The following is a 24,278-nucleotide window of genomic DNA, read 5'->3' on the forward strand; positions in this document are numbered from 1 at the left end:
GATGTTGAACAGAAGGGGTAAGAGAATCGACCCCCGAGGCACCCCACAAGTAAGGCGCCTCGCGGTCGATCTCTGCCCCCCTGTCAACACCGTCTGCAACCGGTCGGAGAGATAGGAGGAGAACCACCGATAAACGGTGCCTCCCACTCCCAAACTCTCCAACCGGTGCAACAAGATACCATGGTCGATGATATCAAAAGCCGCTGAGAGATCTAATAGGACCAGGGCAGAGGAACAACCCCATCCCTGGCCCTCCAGAGGTCATCCACCAACGCGACCAAAGCTGTCTCCGTACTATGACCGGGCCGGAAGCCGGACTGGAACGGGTCTAGATAGACAGCTTCATCCAGGTACTGGGGAAGCTGCCATGCAACCACACTCTCTACAACCTTCGCCACAAAGCGAAGGTTGGAGACTGGACGATAATTCCCTAAAATAGCTGGATCCAGGGAAGGCTTCTTGAGGAGGGGTCTCACCACCGCCTCTTTCAAGGCAGCGGGGAAAACCCCTTCCAACAATAAAGCATTTATAATTCCCCGGAGCCAGCCTCGTGTCACTTCCTGTGTAGCCAGGAGGGACACGGGTCCAGTAAACATGTAGTTGCATGTAGTCTCCCCATCAACCTATCCACGTCCTCGAGAGCCACAGAATCAAACTCATCCCAAACAACCTCAACAAGACGCGTCTCCGTCATCCCACTTGGATCATCGCAATTTTGGTTCAAACTATCCCGAAGCTGAACTATTTTATCGTATAGATAACCGTTAAACTCCTCAGCACGTCTCTGTAAGGGGTCATCCTGTCCCTCCTGATGGAGGAGGGAACGGGTCACCCAAAACAAGGCGGCCGGGCGGTTATCTGCCAATGCAATGAGGGTGGAAACGTAAGAACGTTTCGCCTCCCTCATTGCCACTAGGTAGGTCTTAGTAAAAGATCTCACTAGTGTCCGATCAGCCTCGGAACGGCTAGACCTCCAGGTGCTCTCTAGGCGTCTTCTCCGGCGTTTCATCTCCCTCAGCTCCTCGGAAAACCAAGGAGCCAATTGAGATCTACGCCGGGTCAGAGGCCGCAAAGGCACGTCACGGTCCAAAGCCCCAGCCGCGGCCCGTTCCCGCAACTAGTTCTTTAGTCGTGCCGTGGGCAAGATCCTCAGGAAACGGCCCAAGCTCCGTCCGGAACCTATCAGGGTCCATCAGGCACCTGGGACGGAACCATCGCATTGGCTCCGTCTCCCTGCGGTGGTGCGCGGCGATCTGAAAGTCCAGGCGAAGGAGAAAATGATCTGACCATGACACCGGTTCCGTCACTAAATCTCCTAATTCCAGATCATTAATCCACTGTCCAGAGATAAAAATCAGGTCCAGTGTGCCTCCCCCACTGTGTGTAGGGCCATCAGTTATTTGAATCAGGTCCAAGGCCATCATGGAGGCCTGGAACTCCCGCGCCGCCGTCAATGACAAGCCAGCCGATGGCAAGTTGAAATCCCCCAGGACCAAAAGTTTGGGAATCTCAACTGCCACCCCAGCAAGCACCTCCAGTAGCTCAGGTAGGGCTGTAGTCATGCAGCAAGGAGCCAGGTACGCGATCAACAGACCCATCTGATTCCTATGGCCCCACTTCACAAGGAGGGATTCACAACCAGCTATCTGAGGCACAGTGGACTCCCTCGGCTCTATGCTTTCTTTAATCACAACTGCCACTCCCCCACCCCTACCTTGGGCCCTCGGCTGATGGAATGCACGGAAACCCGGAGGGCACAGTTCAACCAGGGGTACACCCCCCTCTGTGCCCAACCAGGTCTCCGTAATGCCCGCAAAGTCCGCGGATTCCCTCTGAATAAGATCACAAATCAAGGGAGCCTTATTAGCCACGGACCGGGCATTGCACAGCATCAGCCGAAGACCCAAGCTCTGAGGGTCTTGGTCATCCGGGGAACGAGTAAGGACTGAGGGGCCGGAGCACGTGATCGCTTTTAAACATCGAGCACGTGCTCCCAAAGAACGATACAGCCTCTTGCCTCCGCCATATCTGCCTCTCCCACTTACCGTACAGATGGAATAACACTCTACGCTCTGAACATCCCCCTCCCCCCCCTGTCTTCGGACCAGATGGAATAGTGCCGTGAGCATGCACTGGGACTGGACATACCCTCCCTGACGGGCTTCTCCCCCTACCCGTCAATCCCCTCCCCCCCTTAAAAACCCCTTATTACCTTATTACCTATTAAAAAAAAACCAAAGATTCTTCTTCGATGCATGCCACCTCTCTGGGTCCCAAGACCCTTCATTAAGGTAGGCCCTCGATAGAGCAGAGGGCCACTCCTGCGAGGCGGGGGAACCTCACAGCCGTAAGAGCTCAAGCGCCGAGTAACTCATGGAGAATTAGAATAACAGCAGAAGAAAAGGGTATCCCAAGCCGGCAAGATCACTGCAGATGTAATAAAACCAACCCCACTGTCTGTTTAAGATGTATCAATCGGGGATCGAACTGTCCGAAGTCCGCTGATGGAATTAGTGGACCGGTACACCGCTACCAGGCAATCACCATAAGGGACGACCATATTCGGAGTTTAATTACCTCGGACAGATAACCATCATGTCCGCAATGCCGCCGATGTCAAATATAGCGGCAGATACCGTTTGCCTAACGTCGGCCACAATCCAGGCGTTAAAGCCTGGCGTGGCAGGAAAGGCCACCGATGTTCCAATTAAAGATAGTAATCCCGCCGATGTCATTCACGGTGTCATTCGCCTAGCGAGGAGTTACGTGTGGTGGCCACAAATGGATAAAGACATTAGCGACCGGGTAGGGAAATGCCAAGCATGCCAAGAGTCAAGGGCACTACCCCCAACAGCCCCCATTAGGGATTGGGAGAAACCCCAGGGTCCTTGCTCCAGGATCCATATAGATTTTGCCGGGCAGACCGCTACCAGGCAATCACCATAAGGGACGACCATATTTGGAGTTTTCATCCTTCAGGTTGACTCTGTTTCTGTAAACCCCGGTTACTTCCATGCCCAAGGCTCTGAACCAGTCCAGACCTAGCAAACTGGGTAGTTTTCCATCTACGATGGTGATCGGCAGGGTTTTCTTGAAATGTCCATATTTCACTCTGACGGACGTGACTCCTCGAACAGGGATCCGGTTTCCCTGGTAGTCTTGCACTCTCAGCTTTTGGGTTTGCAGCTGGCGTTTCGCGACGTCTGGCAGGTCCCTCGCGATGGAGTCCCAAGACATAATCGTGATTGATGAGGCGGTATCCATCTCCATCTTACACGGCACTCCTTCGATGTATGTCTTGGTGAATATCTTCTTTTCTAGCCGTGTCGATGCATGGCCCACTCTCACAGTGGTCTGATTCAACTTCGCGCCTTTTTTGAACTGGCCAATCCCTGGCCGTTTCACTGATCCGGCGCCCTGCTGATTGGCCAGTTTGAATTTTTGGCGGGAAGGTTGAGGGGTTCAGCAGGCCTGAGCTATGTGTTCTTTCTTTTCACACCGCCGACAATTTGCATCTTTGAACCTGCAATTTTGTCGTTGGTTTTGGCCTCCGCAGCTCACACACTCGTCCCGGTCGCCTCTCTCCAACCTCCCGGTGTGGAAAACCTCTTCCTCTTCTTCACCCTCCGATTCGGCCTGGATTTCCTCGCTGTGGACTGGCGTTGTTTTCACCGCGACATTTGGCGTGTTCGGCTTTTGTAAGGTTTCCGCCGCTTTGGTGGACATCTCGTGTGCTTTGGCCTCATCCAGGGCTATCGCCAGGGTTAGGTTGATTTTCGACAGCAGCCGCCTCTGTAGTCGGATGTCCCTGACCCCACAAATGAGTTGTTCTAATAAAGAGTCCTCCAAATCTCTGTACTCACAATGGTTTGCGGCTTTCCTTAACGCGGCCATGTACACGCTTATCGATTCGCCCTCTTGCTGAACCCTTTGCCTCAACTCGAACCGTTGTACAAACTTTGATGGCACCGGCGCGTAGTGTCCTCGTAGTGTCGTCTGTAGCGTTTGCCATGGCACAGACTGTACCGGCGTTGGTTCCCACAGCGATTCAGCGGTATCAAAGACTTCTGGTCCGCAGTGGCTCAGGAAGTAAGCGTGCTTCCGATTATCCGAGACTCCTTGCAGCTCATTCGCTTCGAGAAAGCACTCGAAATGAGCCATGTACGACCCCCATTTCTCCTTGGCTGGGTCAAATGGCGCTGGCGGTGTATAGCTAGACATCACTATGTATCCGCCCTTGATACTGGCTGGGTTTGAAGATCCGTTACTCCTTCAGCTCTTTTCCTAGTCTCACTGCCTCAACATCCCACTGTTCTGTTTCCCTTCCCCCAATACTCCCAGCAAAGAGTCCGTCAGAGGCCTTCCTTTTTTTTTTCCTTTTATTTACATAGATACATGTCCTGGCCACGTCTACCCACGGGCCTGCCAAGTTTCTGGAGATAACAAGGAAATTATAGATAAGGCCAGAATTACTCACGAATATATTCTTCCCTCCATGAATTAGCTTGCCCCAAATTCATTGCTTTGTCCGAGACAAAAAACCAGGAAGTCCCGCCTCCTATTTATAGTCTCTGCAGATGTCACTGCATGACAATTATGACTTGGCTTTGTCCCAACTCTTCCGCTGCTGCGCACGCCGATCAAGCCTTCGTAATCTTGCGTCCCTCCAAAACTGTTCTTGGGGCGTTGCCAAATCAGAAGAAGGCCCGGGAGGATCAGGCCTTGCCGCCCCTCCCTTTGAGTGGGTGCCAGGGAGGGAGAGGGCTCAAGAGAAGCAGGGCTTGCCAGGTCTTCTCCCTCATTTTCTGAATCATCCGAGTCCAGGAGTCTGGGTCCAGGAACCTGGGTCACAACACTATCCCTCACCGCAGGGCCCTTCCCCCGGGGCTGACGATCGGGATGCGGTCGGGCTGGGTTCTGCTCATGGAAGGCCTGCACCAGGTCAGGGGCATGAACGTCGGAGGCATCTACCCAGGAGAAATCAGTCCCGTATCCCTTCCACGCGATCAAATATTGGAAAGCGACCCTTTAGCCAGCGAGTCTCGTGCGCTGTGGACTTCGTATTCCTCCGATCCGTCCTCGGCGACAGTGACGGGTGCTGTTGGGCACCGAAGGGACTCGGTGTGGCCTCAGGAACCAGAAGGGACCGGTGAAAACGGGTGGATCCGCATGGATCGTGGCAGGGTCAGTCGGTAGGCTACCGGGTTGATGACTGCCTCGACAGGGAACGGGCCGATGAATCGGTGGTCCAACTTCTTTACCGGCGGTCGGACGGGAGGTGTTTGGTGGAGAGCCACACCGGTCTCCAACTGCCAGCGGGGCGTTGCCCGTCGGGAGCGGTCGGCGGACCGTTGTAGTCCTCCTTTGCCCGATTCAGCTGCTGGCGTACCAACTGTTGGACCGCATGCAATTCCGTCAGGAAGGTCTGCGTTCGGGAACAGGAGAGTCCGGTGGTGCCAGAGGAAGAGCGCGGATGGTACCCACATTGGCAAAGAACGGGTCATCTGAGTAGAGGTGTGCTGAGAGTTGTTAAAAGCAAACTCCGCCAGAGACAGGTAGTCGGCCCAGTTGTCCTGTTGCTGGTTGATGAAGCAACGGAGATACTGTTCCAGTATACCGATGACCTTCTCTGTACCCCGTCGGTCTCCGGATGGTGCGATGACGACAGACATACCTGCACCTCCAACGCGCCATCAGGCTCTTCCAGAAGCGGGCTGTGAACTGAACTCCGGTCCGAAACCACCCTGTCCGGTAGACCATGGGCGGAAGATGTGCTGCAGAAAGAGACGGGCGTTTTGCGGCTGTGGGCAGTCCAGCGGCATGGGATGAAGTGTGCCATCTTGGTGAGCATGTCCACCACCACCAGCACCGTGGTGAACCCAGAGGACGGCGGCAGGTCTGTCAGGAAATCCATAGAGATCGCCCCAGGGTCTGTCGGGTGTCGGCAAGGGCTGGAGGAGCCGGGAGGGGCCCCGTGGCGGTCTTGGCTTGCCGGCACGGTACGCAGGATGTCACGTAGGCATGTATATCATGCCGCACTGGGCCACCAAAAGGTCCGTGTCACCAGGTGGAGGTCTTGAAGAACCCAAAATGTCCTGCTGCAGGGTTGTCGTGGCACTGGGTCATGGCGAGGGCGCGGAGTGGTCCTGTGGGCACATATAATCACCCGCGAAACTTGAGTAAGTCCTCCGGCAAGGTCCAAGGAGACGCGGGGCCCACCTCCGCTCTCCTTTGCTGCGACCAGGTGTCCTGGCGCTGCGCCTCGCACCTGGGCCCGCAAGTCCACTGGCTCCCGTGCTGCGGCCAAGGCTTCTGCCGGCAGCACTGTCCGTGGAGGAAGGGGTCCTTGGCGCAGAGGTACTCTGGCTTGCGGGACAGGGCATCCGCCCTCGGTTGTGACCGCTGGGAATGTAGGTCACGCGGAAGTTGAACCGGGCAAAAACAACGACCACGGATCTGCCGCTGGTTTAACTTCCGAGCTGTGGTGAGGTGCTCGAGATTCCGATGGTCCGTTCGGACCTCCACCTGATGTCGGGCCCCTCAGATGGTGTCGCCAAGCCTCGAATGCAGCCTTGATAGCCAGCAACTCTTTTTCCCAGATAGTGTAGTTGCGCTCGGAAGGTTGAGTTTCCGGGAGTAGTAAGCGCAGGAAAAGTGTGCCACCATTCGTCGGAGCCTGTAGCAGCACCGCTCCCAGAGCCACATTGGACGCGTCCGTTTCCACCACAAAAGGCGGAGCGGGTCGGGATGCCTCAGGACGGGTTCCGTGACGAAGGCTTTCTTGAGGGCTGTGAATGCTTCTTGCTGCGGGGACCCCACGGAATGCAACCTTCTTCCTGAGGAGCTGGGTAAGTGGAGCTGTCAGTGTGGCGAAGCCGGGATGAAGGTCCGGTAGTAGTTGGCGAAGCCCAGTAGGCGCTGAACATCCTTCACCCGACGAGGGCTTCCCAGCTACACAAAGCTTCTACTTTACATGGGTCCATGGCTATGCCCTCGGGCGAGATGATATGCCGAGGAATTCTATGGAAGTCGGAAGAAGACGCATTTCTCCAGCTTCGCATTGAGTTGTTGCTCCATAGCGTTGCAGAACCAGACTGGCGTGTCGAAGGTGGCTTTCCTGGACCGGGAGTAAATCAGGATGTCGTCAGGTAGATAACCACGAACCGATCCAACATGTCTCGGAACACGTCGTTCATGAAGTGCTGAAAACGGCGGGAGCATTGGTCAACCCAAATGGCATGACAGTGTATTCGTAGTGTCCGTATCGGTGCGAATGCCGTCTTCCATTCGTCTCCTTCTCGTATCCGCACCAGGTTGTAGGCCCCGGAGATCGAGCTTGGTGAAGATCGTGGCCTCCGCAACCTTTCCAGTAGCTCCGGGATGGCGGCGGGGGTAGCGATTCCGCACCGTAATGGCGTTTGGCGGCGGTAATCACAGCATAGGCGCAAGTCCCTGTCTTCTTCTTCACAAAGAGGACCGGGGCCGAGAGGGACTTTGAAGGCGGATGAACCCTCGGGCCAGGTTTTTGTCCAGGAAGTCCCTGAGGCGGCCAACTCGGGCTCCGACATGGAATACAGGCGTCCCACAGGCAGTGGTGCGTTGGGCAGAAGGTCCACGGGCAATCGTGGGGCCGATGCGGGGTAGTCGGTCCGCCTCCTTCTCGCTGAACACGTCGGCGAAGTCCGTCAGCTCAGGAGGCAAGGTGATGGCAGCGGTGGGGCGTTCTGGCGGCACAGGTGTGGCGGATGTGATCGACGCACTGCAGACTCGGGAAAGAGATGGCGTTCCGCGACCAGGCCACCTGAGGATCGTGGGTCCGAAGCCAGGCCAACCCAAGGACCAAGGGAAAATGAAGGTCCGCCGTGACATAAAACTGGATCGCCTCCTCATGGTCCCCAATAGCCAGGCGCAAAGGCTGGGTGGCGAATTTAATGGGGCCGGACACCAGTTCTCGTCCATCAATTGTCTCTACCCGCATCGGAGGGTCCACCGGAACCACGGGGACCGCAAACTGGGTCACAAAGGCCTGGTCCATAAAGTTTGTTGTGGCCCCTGAGTCCACCAGCGCATGCGCCTGGAGCCCGTCCGACTGGTTCCCCAACCATATCCGTGTGTCCAGAATCAGATGCCGAGGGGGCCCAGAGTCTACTTCCGCAACGTCCAGTGGGGGCTTAGTACGTGCCCGACCTAGGGTTTCCCGGTCGGGCCTGCTCCGTTCGATTGGTCACGCTGTGATTCGGGACGGCGTCGTGCCCGCCGCTTCCTGGGGCAGGAAGCGGCGAAGTGGCCGGGCCCCCCACAGTACAGGCACAATCCCCCTTGGCGCCTCCGGTTCCGCTCCTGGGCTGTTAGGCGAGGTCTGGCCGCTCCCAACTCCATGGGCTCTTCCGCAGCGGTTACAAAACGTGGGGCGACCCTGGGTGCTGGTGGTGCAGGAAGTGGGGTGCAGATGTCGACGGAGGGTCCCGGGGTGCGACGGGACGGTCGCCGTTGCAGACGGGCATCGAGGCGGAGACAAAGGGCACCAAGTTGTCGAGGTCCGCGCGCCTCCACGCGGGCCAGCTCGTCTTGCAATTCCTCTGAGAGTCCCTCCTGGGAACGTCCACCAGCGCTGCATCATTCCAGTCAGAGTCCTGGCACAAAAGACGAAATTCGATGTACTCCTGCAGGCGTTTCCCTTGACGGAGTTCCTTAAGGCGCCTGGTTGCCGTCAGCATTGACGGGTCCTCATACATGGTGCGTAGGTGCTGCCAAAACGCTGTTGGTCCGCCAGCAGGGGCTGTCCTGGAGCAAGAGGCGTGGCCCATCGAGCAGCCGAGCCGGAAAGAAGGTTAATCACGAAGGCCACCTTAGCCCGGTCGTCTGGGAAATCCTCTGGCCTCATAGCCATGTAGAGCTGGCACTGTCCCAAGAAGGTCGGGAACATCTCAGGCTGCCCAGAAAACTTATCCGGCACGGTTATCGGGCACTTGCGACGAGGAGGAGGAGGGGCTGCAGCAAGTTGGCCTGCCAAGTGAGCCACTTGCTGCTGGAGCTGTTGATTAGCCGCTTGTAGCTGCTCTAACTGCTGCTGTACCTGCTGCTGATCCATCTTTGGTGGAAGATGTTTTAGTCAGGTCTTGGACAAAATGTTCTGTTTCCCTTCCCCCAATACTCCCAGCAAAGAGTCCGTCAGAGGCCTTCCTTTTTTCCTTTTATTTACATAGATACATGTCCTGGCCACGTCTACCCACGGGCCTGCCAAGTTTCTGGAGATAACGAGGAAATTATAGATAAGGCCAGAATTACTCACGAATATATTCTTCCTCCATGAATTAGCTTGCCCCAAATTCATTGCTTTGTCCGAGACAAAAAACCAGGAAGTCCCGCCTCCTATTTATAGTCTCTGCAGATGTCACTGCATGACAATTATGACTTGGCTTTGTCCCAACTCTTCCGCTGCTGCGCACGCCGATCAAGCCTTCGTAACCTTGCGTCCCTCCAAAACTGTTCTTGGGGCGTTGCCAAATCAGAAGAAGGCCCGGGAGAATCAGGCCTTGCCGACCCCTCCCTTTGAGTGGGTGCCAGGGAGGGAGAGGGCTCAAGAGAAGCAGGGCTTGCCAGGTCTTCTCCCTCATTTTCTGAATCATCCGAGTCCAGGAGTCTGGGTCCAGGAACCTGGGTCACAACACCCACCTTCGTCGCCAATGTTAAGTTTGGGCAATGAAGAGGCAGGAAACGATACCAGTGACAACAGCTCTTTGGTTTATTGTGATCCCAGCAAAACCAACAGGCAAAACCCCCTCTTTAAATACTATTTTTGCTGAGGCATCAGCCAATCAGCAACGTGCATATTCCCGCCCAAATTTCCCTCCTAAAGTTCAAATACATTACAGGGAATATATGCAGAGACCCCAATGTAGAATCTGCTATCTAAAAGACAGTAACAATAGAGGAGCTGTTACATTCTGTTACTTGATTTTCTTATTCCAAGTATGTTTATTGCTATTGATTGCAAACAGATAACAAGCAACAAGCTTTTTTCTCCTGATACAAAGCAGTAAGACCATCCTATGTCAATTGTTCATACCATTTCTTTCCTTTATTTCTCTTAGGAGGGTATATCAAGGATAGTTCATAGGAGGAGCCACTTTTCAATTTATATATATATATATATATATATATTTTATTAAAAAAGTTTTACAACAATTAAATTTTTCCCCCTCCCCCCCCCGGACTTCCCGGAGCAAACACAAGGTATAGTTCCTTAAACAAAACAGTCATACATTAAATTTTTTAAAATCTAACACAATTATAATCTTTCTCTCTCACATAACCTGACTTCTTCCATTAAAATCAAAAATAACATCCTTCATTCAAAAGCAATCCGAAATTTCTTAATCTGATATCTATTTTGAATATAATCAATCCAGTTCTTCCATTCATTTAAATATTTTTCTTGAGTACTGTCTTTCAAGAAGGCTGAGATTTTAGCCATCTCAGCCAAATTGGAAACTTTCAATATCCATTCTTCTATTGTGGGTAATTCTTTTTTCTTCCAATATTGTCCAATCAACAGTCGTGCTGCTGTTATTAAGTTCAAAATCAACTTAGTCTCAATCACTGTACAGTCCGTTGTTATTCCCAAAAGGAAAAATTGCGGTAGGAACTTTATCTTCTTCTTCAGAACATTCTGCATAATCCACCAGATTCTTATCCAGAAAGACTTAATTTTCTTACCACTTTTCAATTTATAGAAGCATGTCTGTCTCTATTGAAAAAATCCATGCAAACCTGGTGAACTGTGGCTTGTAACATTTGCACTGAAAATACATCAATAATATAGCAGTGAAATATAATGATTTTTTAATATATAACCTGGTGCAGAAACTCCATTATGATAACAGTTTTCATGGACTCAAGCCCTTAATTTAGTAGAAATTAAACTGTTAAAAGGTTACTTTCAGCTATAAAATGAAAAAGTATGCATATTCATAGATATATTTATTTTTATTCTTTCAATAGAAACCTGCAGGCGGAATATGACCGGTTGAAGCAGCAACATGATCACAAAGGCCTATCTCCACTTCCATCCCCACCTGAGATGATGCCCATTTCACCACAGAGTCCACGAGATGCTGAACTCATTGCAGAAGCCAAGTTGCTTCGTCAACACAAAGGCCGCCTAGAAGCCAGGATGCAGATCCTGGAGGATCACAACAAACAGCTAGAATCGCAGCTATATAGGCTAAGACAGCTATTGGAACAGGCAAGACATCTGCTTTTCTCTTTTATTTGATAGGAAATAATGTGGCTTTTTAATTTAATTTTCTTTTACTTATTATATCACAAAATAAAAATGTAGTACTCTAGGATTGTATAGAATATAAATATGCAAACTGAAATTCTCTGTAATATTGGAAACCTTCCTAAATTGGTGAAATTTATTTCTCAGTACATCTGTATGGGCGTGCAAGTGATCATGATAATACTCGTAAAATTAACCATTATAATTTCTGGTATTTCAGCCTCAAGTTGCAAAAGTGAATGGTACAACCCAGTCTTCTCCTACCTCAGTACAGAGGTTGGAACATAATCAGCCAATGCTTCTCCGTGTTGTTGGTAGTCAGACTACAGAATCTATGGGTAAGCTAAAAATGAAGCACTTTTTAAAATAATTGTAATAAAATTTTATTCATATTCTCATTTCATACACAGGAACATGATATTTGTTTCTTGATTTAAAGTTTCTCTTGTTTCCTGTATTAGGGCTCTTTTCTATATGGACTGATTTATTTGCAGAGTCAGTTTGCTGGAGGAGAGGCAAGTTGACAGTGTTACTAGTTATTGTCTACACACACAATCTACATTATAGAAAATAGTATGGAAGCTCATTTTGTTTTACTTTGTTGTGTTATTGTGAGAAATTTTATATATGCTCGTGAGGTACTATAGGTTAGAAGTGAGCAACTCAAGCTACAAGCCTAGGGCTTAAATACAGTCCCCAAAGTTTCATTTATAGTTCGTTTAATATTTGTGATAGGATGGATTAGAAGGAAAATGGTGCTTTAACATTTGTAGAATTAAAACAAATACAAAATGCAAGACAAGTTCTAATAAATTTCATTTTCATTTCATCAGTTACTGCCCTGGAAGCAAAAAGCCTGAAAAGAATTTCCAATTTCTAACAGAATTATTATTTTTTAAGTTCATAATAGTGCCAAAGAGAATCAAGCAAATACTTTTTGGCAAAACTATCGCCACCTAATTTGTTTCTAGCTATTTTTAGTATATAGCAATTGGTGCTTATTGTATTTCCCAAAGCTGTTCTATGGAATCAACTCAACTACCTTGTCTTCTGGATGGATGTCAGTATTTACACAAATTTTGCTGCTCCCCTGGCTAAGAAAACAATTGCTATGCCAGAAACATAGCTTACCATAAACATTTAATTTGAAATGTAGAGCTTCTGTATGCTGAAGCACCTAACAAAAAAAAAAAAAAGGTTGTTTGCAATGTATGATAGTTATTAAAGTTCTGGGGGCCAAAATTAAAAATAATGGTTGCACAGATGCTTTCTGCAAGAATTTGTTTTCACTTGTATTATATTTAATTGAGTATGGAAATGAATTAGAATGTCAGATCCCTATAGGGATATTGCCATTCAAGTGGGGAGGGCACCCCAGATTCTTGTACTCACTTATTGCTCTCATCCTGTTTCCTATGTATCCTGTAATTCCCTAGTTTATAACTTTTACCATCACCTATTCTGCCCTGTGCTTTGATTTACCTTGGGGAAAGTACAAGGGGGGAGGCCCATCTGTTTTCTCTCAGCTTGGAAGTCTCACAGAAGAAGCGCATGGGAACGACTCCTTAGCTTTTTCTCAGGAGACCATTTCCACAACATCTTCACACCTGTGGATTGGCTAATTCAACATCAAACAGAGGAGCGGTTTCTAACCATTTTATCCTAATGGAATTGCCTGGGGAGAACTCAGATCCTGCTTTGCATTGTCTTGCATTCACTTCCTTTCAATAAATAAAGCAAAATTGGCAACGCTCTATCAAATCCTGTTCCTGTCAAAAGTGGTGTTTCCCAAGGCAGCATTCTTGGACCAACTCTCTTCATAAATGATCTCTGTGACCTTATCTCAAGTCGTTGTGTTCTCTTTGCTGACGATGTCAAACTATTTAACACCATCAACAATACTTCTACCCTTCAAAAAGACCTTGACTTTGTATCCGATTGGTCTAAAACTTGGCAACTCCAAATCTCAACAAGCAAATGCTCAGTCTTACATATTGGGAAAAAGAACCCTAACACCAAGTACAAGCTTGGTGGACATTACCTTATAGATGACCCCCACCCTGTTAAAGACCTTGGAGTTTTCATATCAAATGATCTAAGTGCCAAAGCCCACTGCAACTACATAACAAAAAAAGCTCTAAGCGTTGTAAACCTAATTTTACGCAGCTTCTTTTCCAAAAACTCTACACTACTAACCAGAGCATACAAAACATTTGCTAAACCTATCTTCAATACAGCTCACCTGTCTGGAACCCACACCACATCTCAGACATTAATACAATTGAATGCGGCCAGAAATATTTTACAAGAAGAGTTCTCCGCTCCTCTGAAAACAACAAAATACCTTATACCACCAGACTTGAAATCCTGGGATTAGAAAATTTAGAACTCCGCCGACTCCGACAAGACCTGTGTTTAACACACAAAATCATCTATTGCAATGGCCTTCCTGTTAAATACTACTTCAGCTTCAATCGCAATAATACAAGAGCAAACAATAGATTCAAACTTAATGTTAACCGCTTCAATCTTGATTGCAGAAAATATGACTTCTGTAACAGAGTTGTTAACGCTTGGAACTCACTACCTGACTCTGTGGTCTCATCTCAAAATCCCAAAATCTTTAACCAAAAACTGTCTACTATTGACCTCACCCCATTCCTAAGAGGACTATAAGGGGCGTGCATAAGAGCACAAAAGTGCCTACCGTTCCTGTCCTATTGTTCCCTTTCATTATATCAAATTAATACTTTGCTTATATATATACATATTTTAGCTTATATTTTATATATATTTTAGCCTATTTACATGTTTATGTGTTTATATGATATGTTGTTGTTTTTATGTCAATGTTTGTGTATATTGTTGTGACAAAATAAAATTTAAAAAAAAGTTTCCTTTTGAAATGCTAAAGTTTCAAGAGTCCATGCTTTCTTGAACAGGAGGGAGAGGCACGACTTTACATAAAGCAGGATCTGCAAAAGTGGTCAACCCAGAGAAGCAAACTCACTCTATCGAGGGGATCCTGCACACAATGTCCGAGCAAAGTGAAGGAGAATGCTGGGGTGAGACCTCCACCACCACCCAGCCAGAAGCCAGCTCCTTCTGCCCCATTGAAGACATCAAAGCCAGTTTGGAGGCCCCCACAAAGCCCAGATGGTCGTCAGAGTGGGGAAGAAAGATAACTGAGTGTTGTGACCCAGACTCGAGCAGATAGCAACAAACGCAGTCCTTAATGAAAATAAACTTTATTCAAGCAGCTGGGAATTGACCCATTCCCAGCGTTGTGAAACTCAAAAGAAAGCAAAGGCTTCTCACCCAAAACGGTCTGTCATTATCTCCAACCTGGTCCAATTTAGATAATTGCCAAAGTCCTTTGCAGATAAGCGTCTCAAGCAGAGAATGGAGAGCTGCCAAGGTCTTCTCAGAGAAACATCCAGAGCAGAGAATGGGACACGCGCAGCTCCAACTTTGTTTTCCAGCAAACTGAGGCACTGATGCCAGTCTCCTTTTAAACCTTATGGGAGGGGCCAATTATCTCTTGTCCCTACCCCCGAGGTGACCTCTCTGCTTGAGCTGCTCCTGCCTCTTGGCAGCTGTTCTCATTCGGGCATTAGGGACAGGCTCTCCCAGTTCCTCCTCCTCCTCGCTATTCTCGGCCTCTGGAGGCTCTGGAGTTCGCACTCACTCTCACTACTCTCAGGCCCTGAAGGCTCGAGTCCACACCCCATTTCTCGATGGCCCTGGCCTCGCCTCTGCCTCATCACTGTCCGATTCCGCCACCAGCACCATAGGCTGCTGACAGACCACAACACTGGGATGGAAGAACCCGAGGGGTTACCCTCAGCCGGGGCAGTAGACAACTGGGCCGGAAACGCGAGTTGGAAGCCCTATCTGACCAGAAAGAGCCAATTGGAGAACCGGCTGGAGATGACTGCCTCAAGAGAAACGTGATTTGTGATGGAGGCTTTTGAAAACCTCAGAACCAGGGGGAATTAGATTGACACTAGTAAGGGGTGAGGCAGCAGCCGCAGCCAACAAGGCTGGGGCTGCCACTCTGGATCCAGCAGCAGCAGGCCAAGCAGACACAGCGGGGGGTGGGGGCAGCAGCCATCGAGGTTGCCAGCCCTTATGATTGTTCCTGGCAAGCCCAGAGCACCATAACTGAGGAGGAAGATACCCTCCCCCGGAGTGAAGTACGATGGTGACCCACAACAACTCTGTTTTTTCCTGGCACATGTACTCACGTACATGCAGAAATACAAGAGGGATTTCCAGACTGAGGGCACTTGGGTCTGAGTCATCACCTTGGCCCTGGAAGAGGCAGTTGCCCGTTGGATGGTGACCCTCCACAGCACAGACGCCCCTGAATTGCGGAACTTCAATGATTCATGATGGCTCTCTGCTGCCTATTTGAAGACCCATTGGCAAATCGCAAAGCTCACGATCGCATCAGAACCGTGAAACAGAACGCCGTCCGGTAGCTGAATACACTGAAGAGTTCCGAGACCTCGCCTGGAGACTGGACTCGCCAGAAGACATCCTAGTGAACTGGTTCAAAGACGGTCTGAATGACGACCTCTGCCATGCCTGGTTGGCTCGATGGACCCAGACTGCCTGCACAACTGGTACATCCTGGCTGAAGATGTGGAAATTGACATGGCCAAAAACCAGTACCAAGGGCCTGGAAGAGATCCCTACCCCAGGGGAAGCAAGAGCCATTCAAGCCATAAACCCCCCTGGCACTGAGATCATCTGCCTGCTTCAAATGCAGGAAGGAGGGGCACTGTGCAGCTGAGTGTCATTCAAAAACTCCCCCTCGAAAGCCAGAATGACTGTCCAGAGGAAAGCCCGTGAAAACAACCCCCCAAGGAAAAGACACCGCACTGAGAAGTGGAGAGGCCGTGGAATTTCACCCCCTCAAAAAATTGGGGAAAGGAACTCCGGCATCACCTGGGGAGGAATCAGGCTTGTCTGAGAGTGACCCTGAAAACGACCCGCTGGTAAGCGAACCAATTGAGCCACTCACCCTGCCTCTAAGACTGTTCATCCCTAGTTGGGGGAAAAGAGTGAAAATCTCAGCCCTCTTGGACTCAGAATGCACCCAGTGTTTGATTAGCCCAACCCTGGTGGGAAAATTGGGCATACATTTGTGGAAGCTAAAAAAAAAATTCATCACGTTCTGCCAGTTAAATGGGTCAGACGCAGAGGGAGGAACTGGCCATCTTTGCCACAGAACCCTTGGACATAGTAATAGGGACTCCCAGTGAGAGACTCACTTTCACTGTGGCACCTGGAATGGAATGGCTGCTATTTCTAAGGCTCACCTGGTTGAGGAAGTGGAACCCCAGAGTGAACTGGAAGCAGGGGACTCTGATTTCAATGGGAAGTGACTGGACCCAATGACCGAAAGGAGGAAATGGGGGGAGACCCAAGCAAAGAAGCAGCGATGGCAGGAAAGGCCACGACACACCAGGGCATCCCCAGGGAGTACAAGGACCTAGCTGAGGTGTTCAGCGAAGAAGGCTCTGACAAGCTCCTCCCCCACCACCCCACAGACTGCACTATTGAGATCCTCCCAGGGGCCAAACTACCAAAACCAAAAATGCATATTATGTCCCCCAGGGAACTTGAGAGCCTTCATAGATAAAAACCTGGTGAGAGGTTTCATCGAACCCACGCAACCAAAAATTGCCACCCCGGTGCCATTCCAAGAGAAGACAGATGGGTCTTTGCACCTTTTGTGTAGATTATAGAAATTTGAACATTGTGAGTGTGGAGAATGTGTACCCCCTCTCCCTCATGAAAGACATGTTAGCCCACCTGGACTGACCAGCCTTTTGCAGAAGTTGCCTATAATAACTCTGTGTACTCTAGCACTGGGTTCACCTCATTTAGAGTTGCCACTGGCCAGGACTTCATCCTAATGCCAGAATTACCAGTAGAGGAACCAACCATACTTTTCCTTAAGGAGTGTATACAACAACTACAAAACACCTGGCCAGAAGAGAGACTAGCCCTGAATGAGGCTAAAGCCGCTTTTAAAAACCAAGCTGACAAAAGGAGGACAGAACTAAAGCCATTTAAAATAGGTGATAAGAATTTTCGTATGATGATATATCTCCCAAATGTATAACAGGGTGTCCCTTACTTGATGTCTCTGGAAATAAGAATGCAATTTATTTTTCCCTTCCCAAATGAATGTGTGCCAGCCAAGTTGAAGGTCATGACCGTCTATTGTTAGTATTCTTTTATTATTTAGATTTATCTAATCTTTAAGCCAGGTCATGGCTGCTGCATGATAATAGAGTCCCCAATCTGGTAGTCCAATACCTCCCTTATTTCTATTATCTTGCAAGAGCTTTAATTTTATTCGGGATTTCTTCCCTAGCCAAATAAATTTTAATATCACTTTATTTGCTTACTCAAAGAATTTTTTCCTAATTTTATCAGTACTGATCAAAGGAAAAACAGGATTTTAGGTAAGATATTCATTTTAATTGGAGCAATTCTTCCAATTAGCAATAGTTGTAATTTGGCCCTGTTGTCCAGATCTTTTTGTATTTGTTGTAATAATTTATTATAATTGTCCTCTTTTATAGATGAGCATTTCGCTGTTAACCAAATTCCAAGATACTTCACTTTCTTAGCCATTTGAATCCCCAATTTCTCCTCCAATTCCTCTTTCTGACTAGTAGTAAAGTTCTTTGTTAGTATCTTTGTCTTGTCTTTATTTATTTTAAGCCCTGCTACTTTGCCAAATTCTTCTATTTCCTGTATTAATATATTTCCTGTCTTTAGTGGATCTTCTATCATAAAAACCAAATCATCAGCAAAGGCTTGTACTTTGTATTCTTCCTTTTTAATTCTCAATCCTTTTATTTCCTGCTTTTGCCTAATATGTATCAATAGTACTTCCAGTGATAAAATAAATAGAAGTAGGGATAGAGGACATCCTTGTCTTACCCCTTTGGCTATATTAAACTTATCTATTATCTCCCCGTTTAGTATTATTTTTGCTGTTTGGGTAGAATATATTGCCCTAAGCCTTCCAATAAAATTTTCTCCGAAATCCAAATAATGTTTAGTTGGTTAATGAGAAATTTCCAGTTTAAGTTATTGAAAGCTTTTTCTGCATCCACAAATATCAGCACCACTTGTTTCTCTGGGTGGGCCTCATAATAATCCAACACATCCATTATCATCCTATTATTTCTTAGGTGCCTTTTTGGCAAGAATCCATTTTGATCAGGATGAATGATTTCATTTAGTATTTTTTTAACTTTTTCTGCAATTATTGTGACAAATATTTTATGATCGGCATTTAACAACAAGATTGGCCTGTAATTTTTAATTTGCTGATTATCTGTATTGTCTTTTGGTATAAGCGTAATAAATGCCTCTCTCCATGAATTTGGTAGTCTTGCTTGTTCTAGTGCTTCATTATAAGTCCAACATTATTATCTCCAGTGGCTCTTAGATTTCTTTGTATAATTCTGCAGGGATTCCATCCAGTCCTGGTGTTTTATTGTTTTTGGGTTTTTGGTGATTTTATCGTTCAGCATTTCCCTTGTTATATCCAGTATTGTAGGGAGATCCCTCTCCTTTAAATGTTGCTTAACATTTTCTTCATTTATATCCTCTTGGCTATACAAAGTTTTGAAAAAAAATCGGCCAATACTTTTTTTTTCTTCTTTCTGATAATGGAGGTTCCCGTCTTCATCTTGCAGCTGTTATATTATTTTTTTTTCTCCTTCTTCAATTTGTACGCCAACCACCTCCCTGGTTTATTTGCATGTTCGAAAAAATTTTGTTTCATCAATCTAAGATTTTGTGCCACTTCTGGCAACAGTAAATTTATGTTTGATCACATCCTTTTCTCCTTTGATTTTCTCATTTTGAGGTTCTTTTTGCATCATGGATTCCAGTTCTTTAGGTTTTTCTTGCAACATCATTTGTTGTTTCGTCTTCTTCTTGTTTCTTTGCTCCATGTATGCTATTGTTAAGCCCCGAATATAGGCTGTAGTTGTATCCCATAGATTTTGTAACGTTGTTTGTTCTTTCACATTGTCTTTAAAAATAATTCAAGCTCTTTTCCAACATTTGAACTTTTTTTCTTCTTTCTGATAATGGAGGTTCCCGTCTTCATCTTGCAGCTGTTATATTATTATTTTTTCTCCTTCTTCAATTTGTACGCCAACCACCTCCCTGGTTTATTTGCATGTTCGAAAAAATTTTGTTTCATCAATCTAAGATTTTGTGCCACTTCTGGCAACAGTAAATTTATGTTTGATCACATCCTTTTCTCCTTTGATTTTCTCATTTTGAGGTTCTTTTTGCATCATGGATTCCAGTTCTTTAGGTTTTTCTTGCAACATCATTTGTTGTTTCGTCTTCTTCTTGTTTCTTTGCTCCATGTATGCTATTGTTAAGCCCCGAATATAGGCTGTAGTTGTATCCCATAGATTTTGTAACGTTGTTTGTTCTTTCACATTGTCTTTAAAAAATAATTCAAGCTCTTTTTCCAACATTTGAACTTTTTTTTTCTTTCACAATCCTCTGATTCAAGGTCCATCTCCCCCTCTTTTTTTGTCCCTTCCATTTCATTTTTAAAGGGCTATGATCTGCCGAAGTATTTGACATTATCTCTATTTCTTTTATATCTTTTCCCAATTCCGAATCCATCCACACCATGTCAATTCTGGACTAAGACTTTTGTGGGTTTGAAAAAAAGTATTTTGGCTCTTCTGCAGGTTTAATTCTCTCCATGTATCTTTTAAATTTAGCTCTTGCACCATTTCAAAAAATGTGTTTGGTAATATTCTTCTCTTTTTATTTTATTTTTTATTTATGTAATCTTTCTTGATATCAATTAGATCATTAAAATCTCCTATTAAGCAAATATTCTCATGTTCTGATTCTATTATTTTCAGGTGTAATTTATGATAAAATTCCTTTTGTTTGGCATTTGAAACATAGATTACTGCCAGCAACATTCGTTTTTGACTAGTTCTTATTTCTATCAGTATGATTCTTCCTTCATCATCTGTGTAAATCTGTTTTGGTTTCAACCATTCTTTTATATATACTGCTATTCCCCTCTTTTTCTTCTGCGCCAAAGCCAAGTGTAGTTTCCCTATTTTAGGAAATTCCAAGATACCACCATGTTGTTTTTTAAGCAGGTGATATCCATATTCTGATTTTGAAGTTGTCCCAAAGTTTGTTTTCTTTTAGCCGGAGAGTTCATTTCATTTATATTAATTGATAGTAATTTAATTTTTTTCCATTTTATTGTTTATACGTAGCTCTCGTTCCCTTCCTTGGTCTTATCTCTCATTGCATTCTCGTCCTTACACCCTCTCTTTCCTGGCGCTCCCTTTCCATCAATTCTCTTGCTTCTTGTTCCAGCTCATTTTCTTCTAGTTATTGCTCTTCTTGGCTTTTGCTTTCTATCTCTTCTCTACTGTCTTGGTCTTCATCTGTAGCTAAGTAATGTTCGAAGAATTCTTGCCCCTTATCCAGTGTGTCAATTCTTAATTTCTTTTCTTGCCAAGAGATCAACATTTCAAAGTCAAGATTTCTTTCCCTTTGTAAGTCAGTGGCTCATCTCTTGTCTTCCTATAGACTTCATCCCTTATTGTTTTTCTTGTAAATCTCACAGGGACTTCCCTTGGGAGTTTCTGTCAACGCACGTAATTAGTGGGGATTCTATAGACCTTGTCTAAATTGCTGTGAGTCTCCTGTTTGCTTTTCTGCAACACATCAGCTAACAGTTCTACCATAAGGTTTAGTAGATCTTCCTCTTTGTTTTCTGCTATATTTTGAAATCTCAGGGAAAAAAAGCTGATTTCTCCATTTCCAGATGTACTATTGCCTCCAGGTCCCTCCCTATTCACTGCCATCAGTTTTGTTCTTCTAATTTCTTTTCATTTTGCTCCTTCTGACTTCCACCCTCTTTATTTTCTGTTCTTTTCTGACTATTACCTCCTGTATCGTTCCTATTCTGTTGTTCAGTTTACGGATGTTCCATTTCACCTCTCCCATCTCATTCTTTATTTCTTTGTGGGTTTTCCCTATTGACTCCTGTGTTTTCATCATTACTTCTTGAATCATATTCAGGGCCACCTGCATATTTCGCAGACTCAGTGTAGATCCTGACTTCTCGCCACCCATCATATTTTCTACTGATTATTGTCCAGATGGAGAAGCTATCAACGTTTTCTTTCTGGTGTTCGTAGTTGTTATCGTCCTTGTCATTTTTCAAACTCTTGAAAAGGCTTTTCCACAATATCTTAAATCACCCATTATTTAACTCTCAGATTTCTTCTTTTCTTATATTTATTTCTCCTAATCTAGAAACATGTCATATACCTGTTATTATGTAAAATTAAATACTATATAGTCCCAGTATCTGTAATATAATAAGATCTACCATATGTTATAGTCTACAATTATTAATCTGATCTAACAATTCTAGTTATTAGTAACAATACCAATCTTAATCAAATTACACCTTGCAGATATACAGTTATGAGGATTATAAGACTTATAAAAATTATATTCTGTATATACAAAATTAAAGAGTCAAAGCTGAATCACAAATACTTTAGAAATCTATGCACTGCTATCTAATCAATTTATAAATATTTATAATATTCTTTTTCAATTAATTATTTACAATAGATAAACATATGAATCGAAATTTGATTTTATACAAACCAATATACAATAAATAGCATATATACCAAACATCTATAGAATTGTATTTACCTGTATTTTTCGGAATATAAGATGCACCAGAGTATAAGACGCACCTTAGTTTTTGGAAAGGAAAATAAGAAAAAAAACTGATTGGCAGGTGGATTGGCCTCCCGGAATACCCCCAAACAGCTGTTCCCAGAGGTGAATTTTAGCAACAGGTTCCTTGATTGTGAGCTCTGTGCCTTGCTTTTTTTTTCTTTCTTTTTTCTGCCTCTGAAACTCTTCAGAAAAAATTATTTCCTGCTTCTGAAAGCCTCCAAAACAGAACTTCAGAAAAAAAAGCCTCTGAAGCTCTGTTTGGGAGCTTCTTTTCTGAAGCTCTGTTTAGATTTAGTCTTTTAAATCCACCCAAACTTAAAGATGGTTAGAGATTTCTTTATTCCTTAGTATTACAATTGCATTAGCTGCTATTTATCTCTTTGCACTGTCACTATCACTTCACTTCCCTTGAGGGAGCGGTTCGGAGCTCCCACGTAACACCTATCCTGCGCAGACTGCACTGGCTACCTGTTGTTTTCCGGGTGCGCTTCAAGGTATTGGTTACCACCTTTAAAGCGCTCCATGGCTTAGGACCGGGCTACTTACGGGACCGTCTATTGCCAGCTTCTATCTCCCAGCGTCCAGTGCGTTCCCACAGAGAGGGACTCCTCAGGGTGCCGTCAGCCAAACAGTGTCGACTGGCGGCCCCAGAGGGCCTTCTGTGGGGGCTCCTGTGGAACGAGCTTCCCCTTGGGCTTCGACAACTACCTGACCTTAGGACCTTTCGCCGCGAACTTAAAACCTATTTATTTCGTATGGCTGGACTGGCCTGATTTTTAAATTTTAAATTTTAATTGAATTTTGATGGGTTTTAAATTTCTGTAATTTTATGGGGTGTAATGTTATTTTAAATTTCCTGGCTAATTGAATAAGTTTCTTAAGGGTTGTTTTAATATTGTGTATGTTTCTGTTTGTATTTTACTTGCCTGTTCTGAGTCCTTCGGGAGAAGGGCGGTATACAAATTAAATTATTATTATTATTATTATTATTATTATTATTATTATTATTATTATTATTATTATTATTATTATTCCGCCTCCGCTTCTCAATGTCTCCATCTCTGTCAGAAGATTACTTATGTGTATTCTTTTCCCAAACCACCATAACTGATCACAGTCTCAATCCAAATAGTCAATCTGTCTGTAGCGTTTTTGAAGTTTTTAACAAGCACCAGCTCAAACCATCAGTCTCTCCCTCCTCTCGTTCTGCCACTTTCAATTTCCATCTTTCCAAACCTCCACTCCCACCGCTAAAGCGCTGCTTTTCCCACTTTGGAGACTTACTTGTCAGTCAGTTCATAAATCACAAATTCTCTGAGAATCAATCCAGAATCTTGCTCTGCCTCGTCAATCACCATCAATACTTCTCGCTGTTTCATCTCTCCACTTCCTACACCATTCAATCAGGCCATCATGCCTCTGGACCCAGCCATAGAGACCAGTCTCTTTCGCGCCGGATTCAATGGGTTTCTCCTGCTGCGATGGGGGATCGCTCCTCTCCCCATTGCCCCCAGAGCTTCCCCTCTATTTCACTGGCCCCTCCAGGATCCAACTTCGCCCTATGGGCCTCACAGCATGAAAATAGGGCAAAAAGAATGGAGCCCCGTTCTTTTTGCACCGCACCACCGTGACGTCACCACTGGAAGCCTTTTGCAGAAGTTGCCTATAATAACTCTGTGCACGCTAGCACTGAGTTCACCCCATTTAGAGTTGCCACTGGCCAGGACTTCATCCCAATGCCAGAATTACCAGTAGATGAACCAACCATACCCTCCCTTAAGGAGTGGATACAACAACTACAAAACATGTGGCCAGTAGTGAGACTAGACCTGAATAAGACTAGAGCCACTTTTAAAACCCAAGCTGGAAAAAAAAGGTCAGAACTAAACCCATTTAAAATAGGTGATAAAGTTTACCTGTCCACAAAATTCCTATAGCCCTTACAACCCTCAAAGAAATTTGGATCCAAATTCATAGGGCCTTTCCCAATCACTAGAATCATCAACCCAGTAATGGTAGAATTACTACTCCCCAAAATACTTAGACAGGTCCAACCAGTTTTTCACTGCACCTGTTGAAACACAAAATTACATCCTCTTTAAGGCCTCCAGCAGACTCCTCCTCCAAAGAGATTCTTGACTCCTGCACCCACCAGGGTTCAACTCAACTCAACTAGTGTCCTGGAGACATT

At 46.0% G+C, this 24,278-nt stretch overlaps 1 protein-coding gene across 11 annotated transcripts in view; it reads left to right on the top strand.

Moving 5' to 3' along the window:
* The window catches only part of DMD (dystrophin), a 1,918,566-nt gene that overhangs the window by 1,863,808 nt on the left and 30,480 nt on the right, over positions 1-24,278 (top strand). For all 11 annotated transcript variants that reach the window (XR_009155503.1, XM_058186507.1, XM_058186500.1 and 8 more), the window contains 2 exons: positions 11,005-11,248; positions 11,508-11,625. Coding sequence is in view for 10 of the 11 variants with exons in the window: in XM_058186507.1 (XP_058042490.1) it covers positions 11,005-11,248; positions 11,508-11,625 (362 nt within the window). In the remaining variant the exon portion in view is untranslated. The remainder of the gene's footprint in view (positions 1-11,004; positions 11,249-11,507; positions 11,626-24,278) is intronic.

This window comes from Ahaetulla prasina, chromosome 5 (assembly GCF_028640845.1).
Source record: "Ahaetulla prasina isolate Xishuangbanna chromosome 5, ASM2864084v1, whole genome shotgun sequence".
Lineage (NCBI taxonomy): Eukaryota > Metazoa > Chordata > Lepidosauria > Squamata > Colubridae > Ahaetulla > Ahaetulla prasina.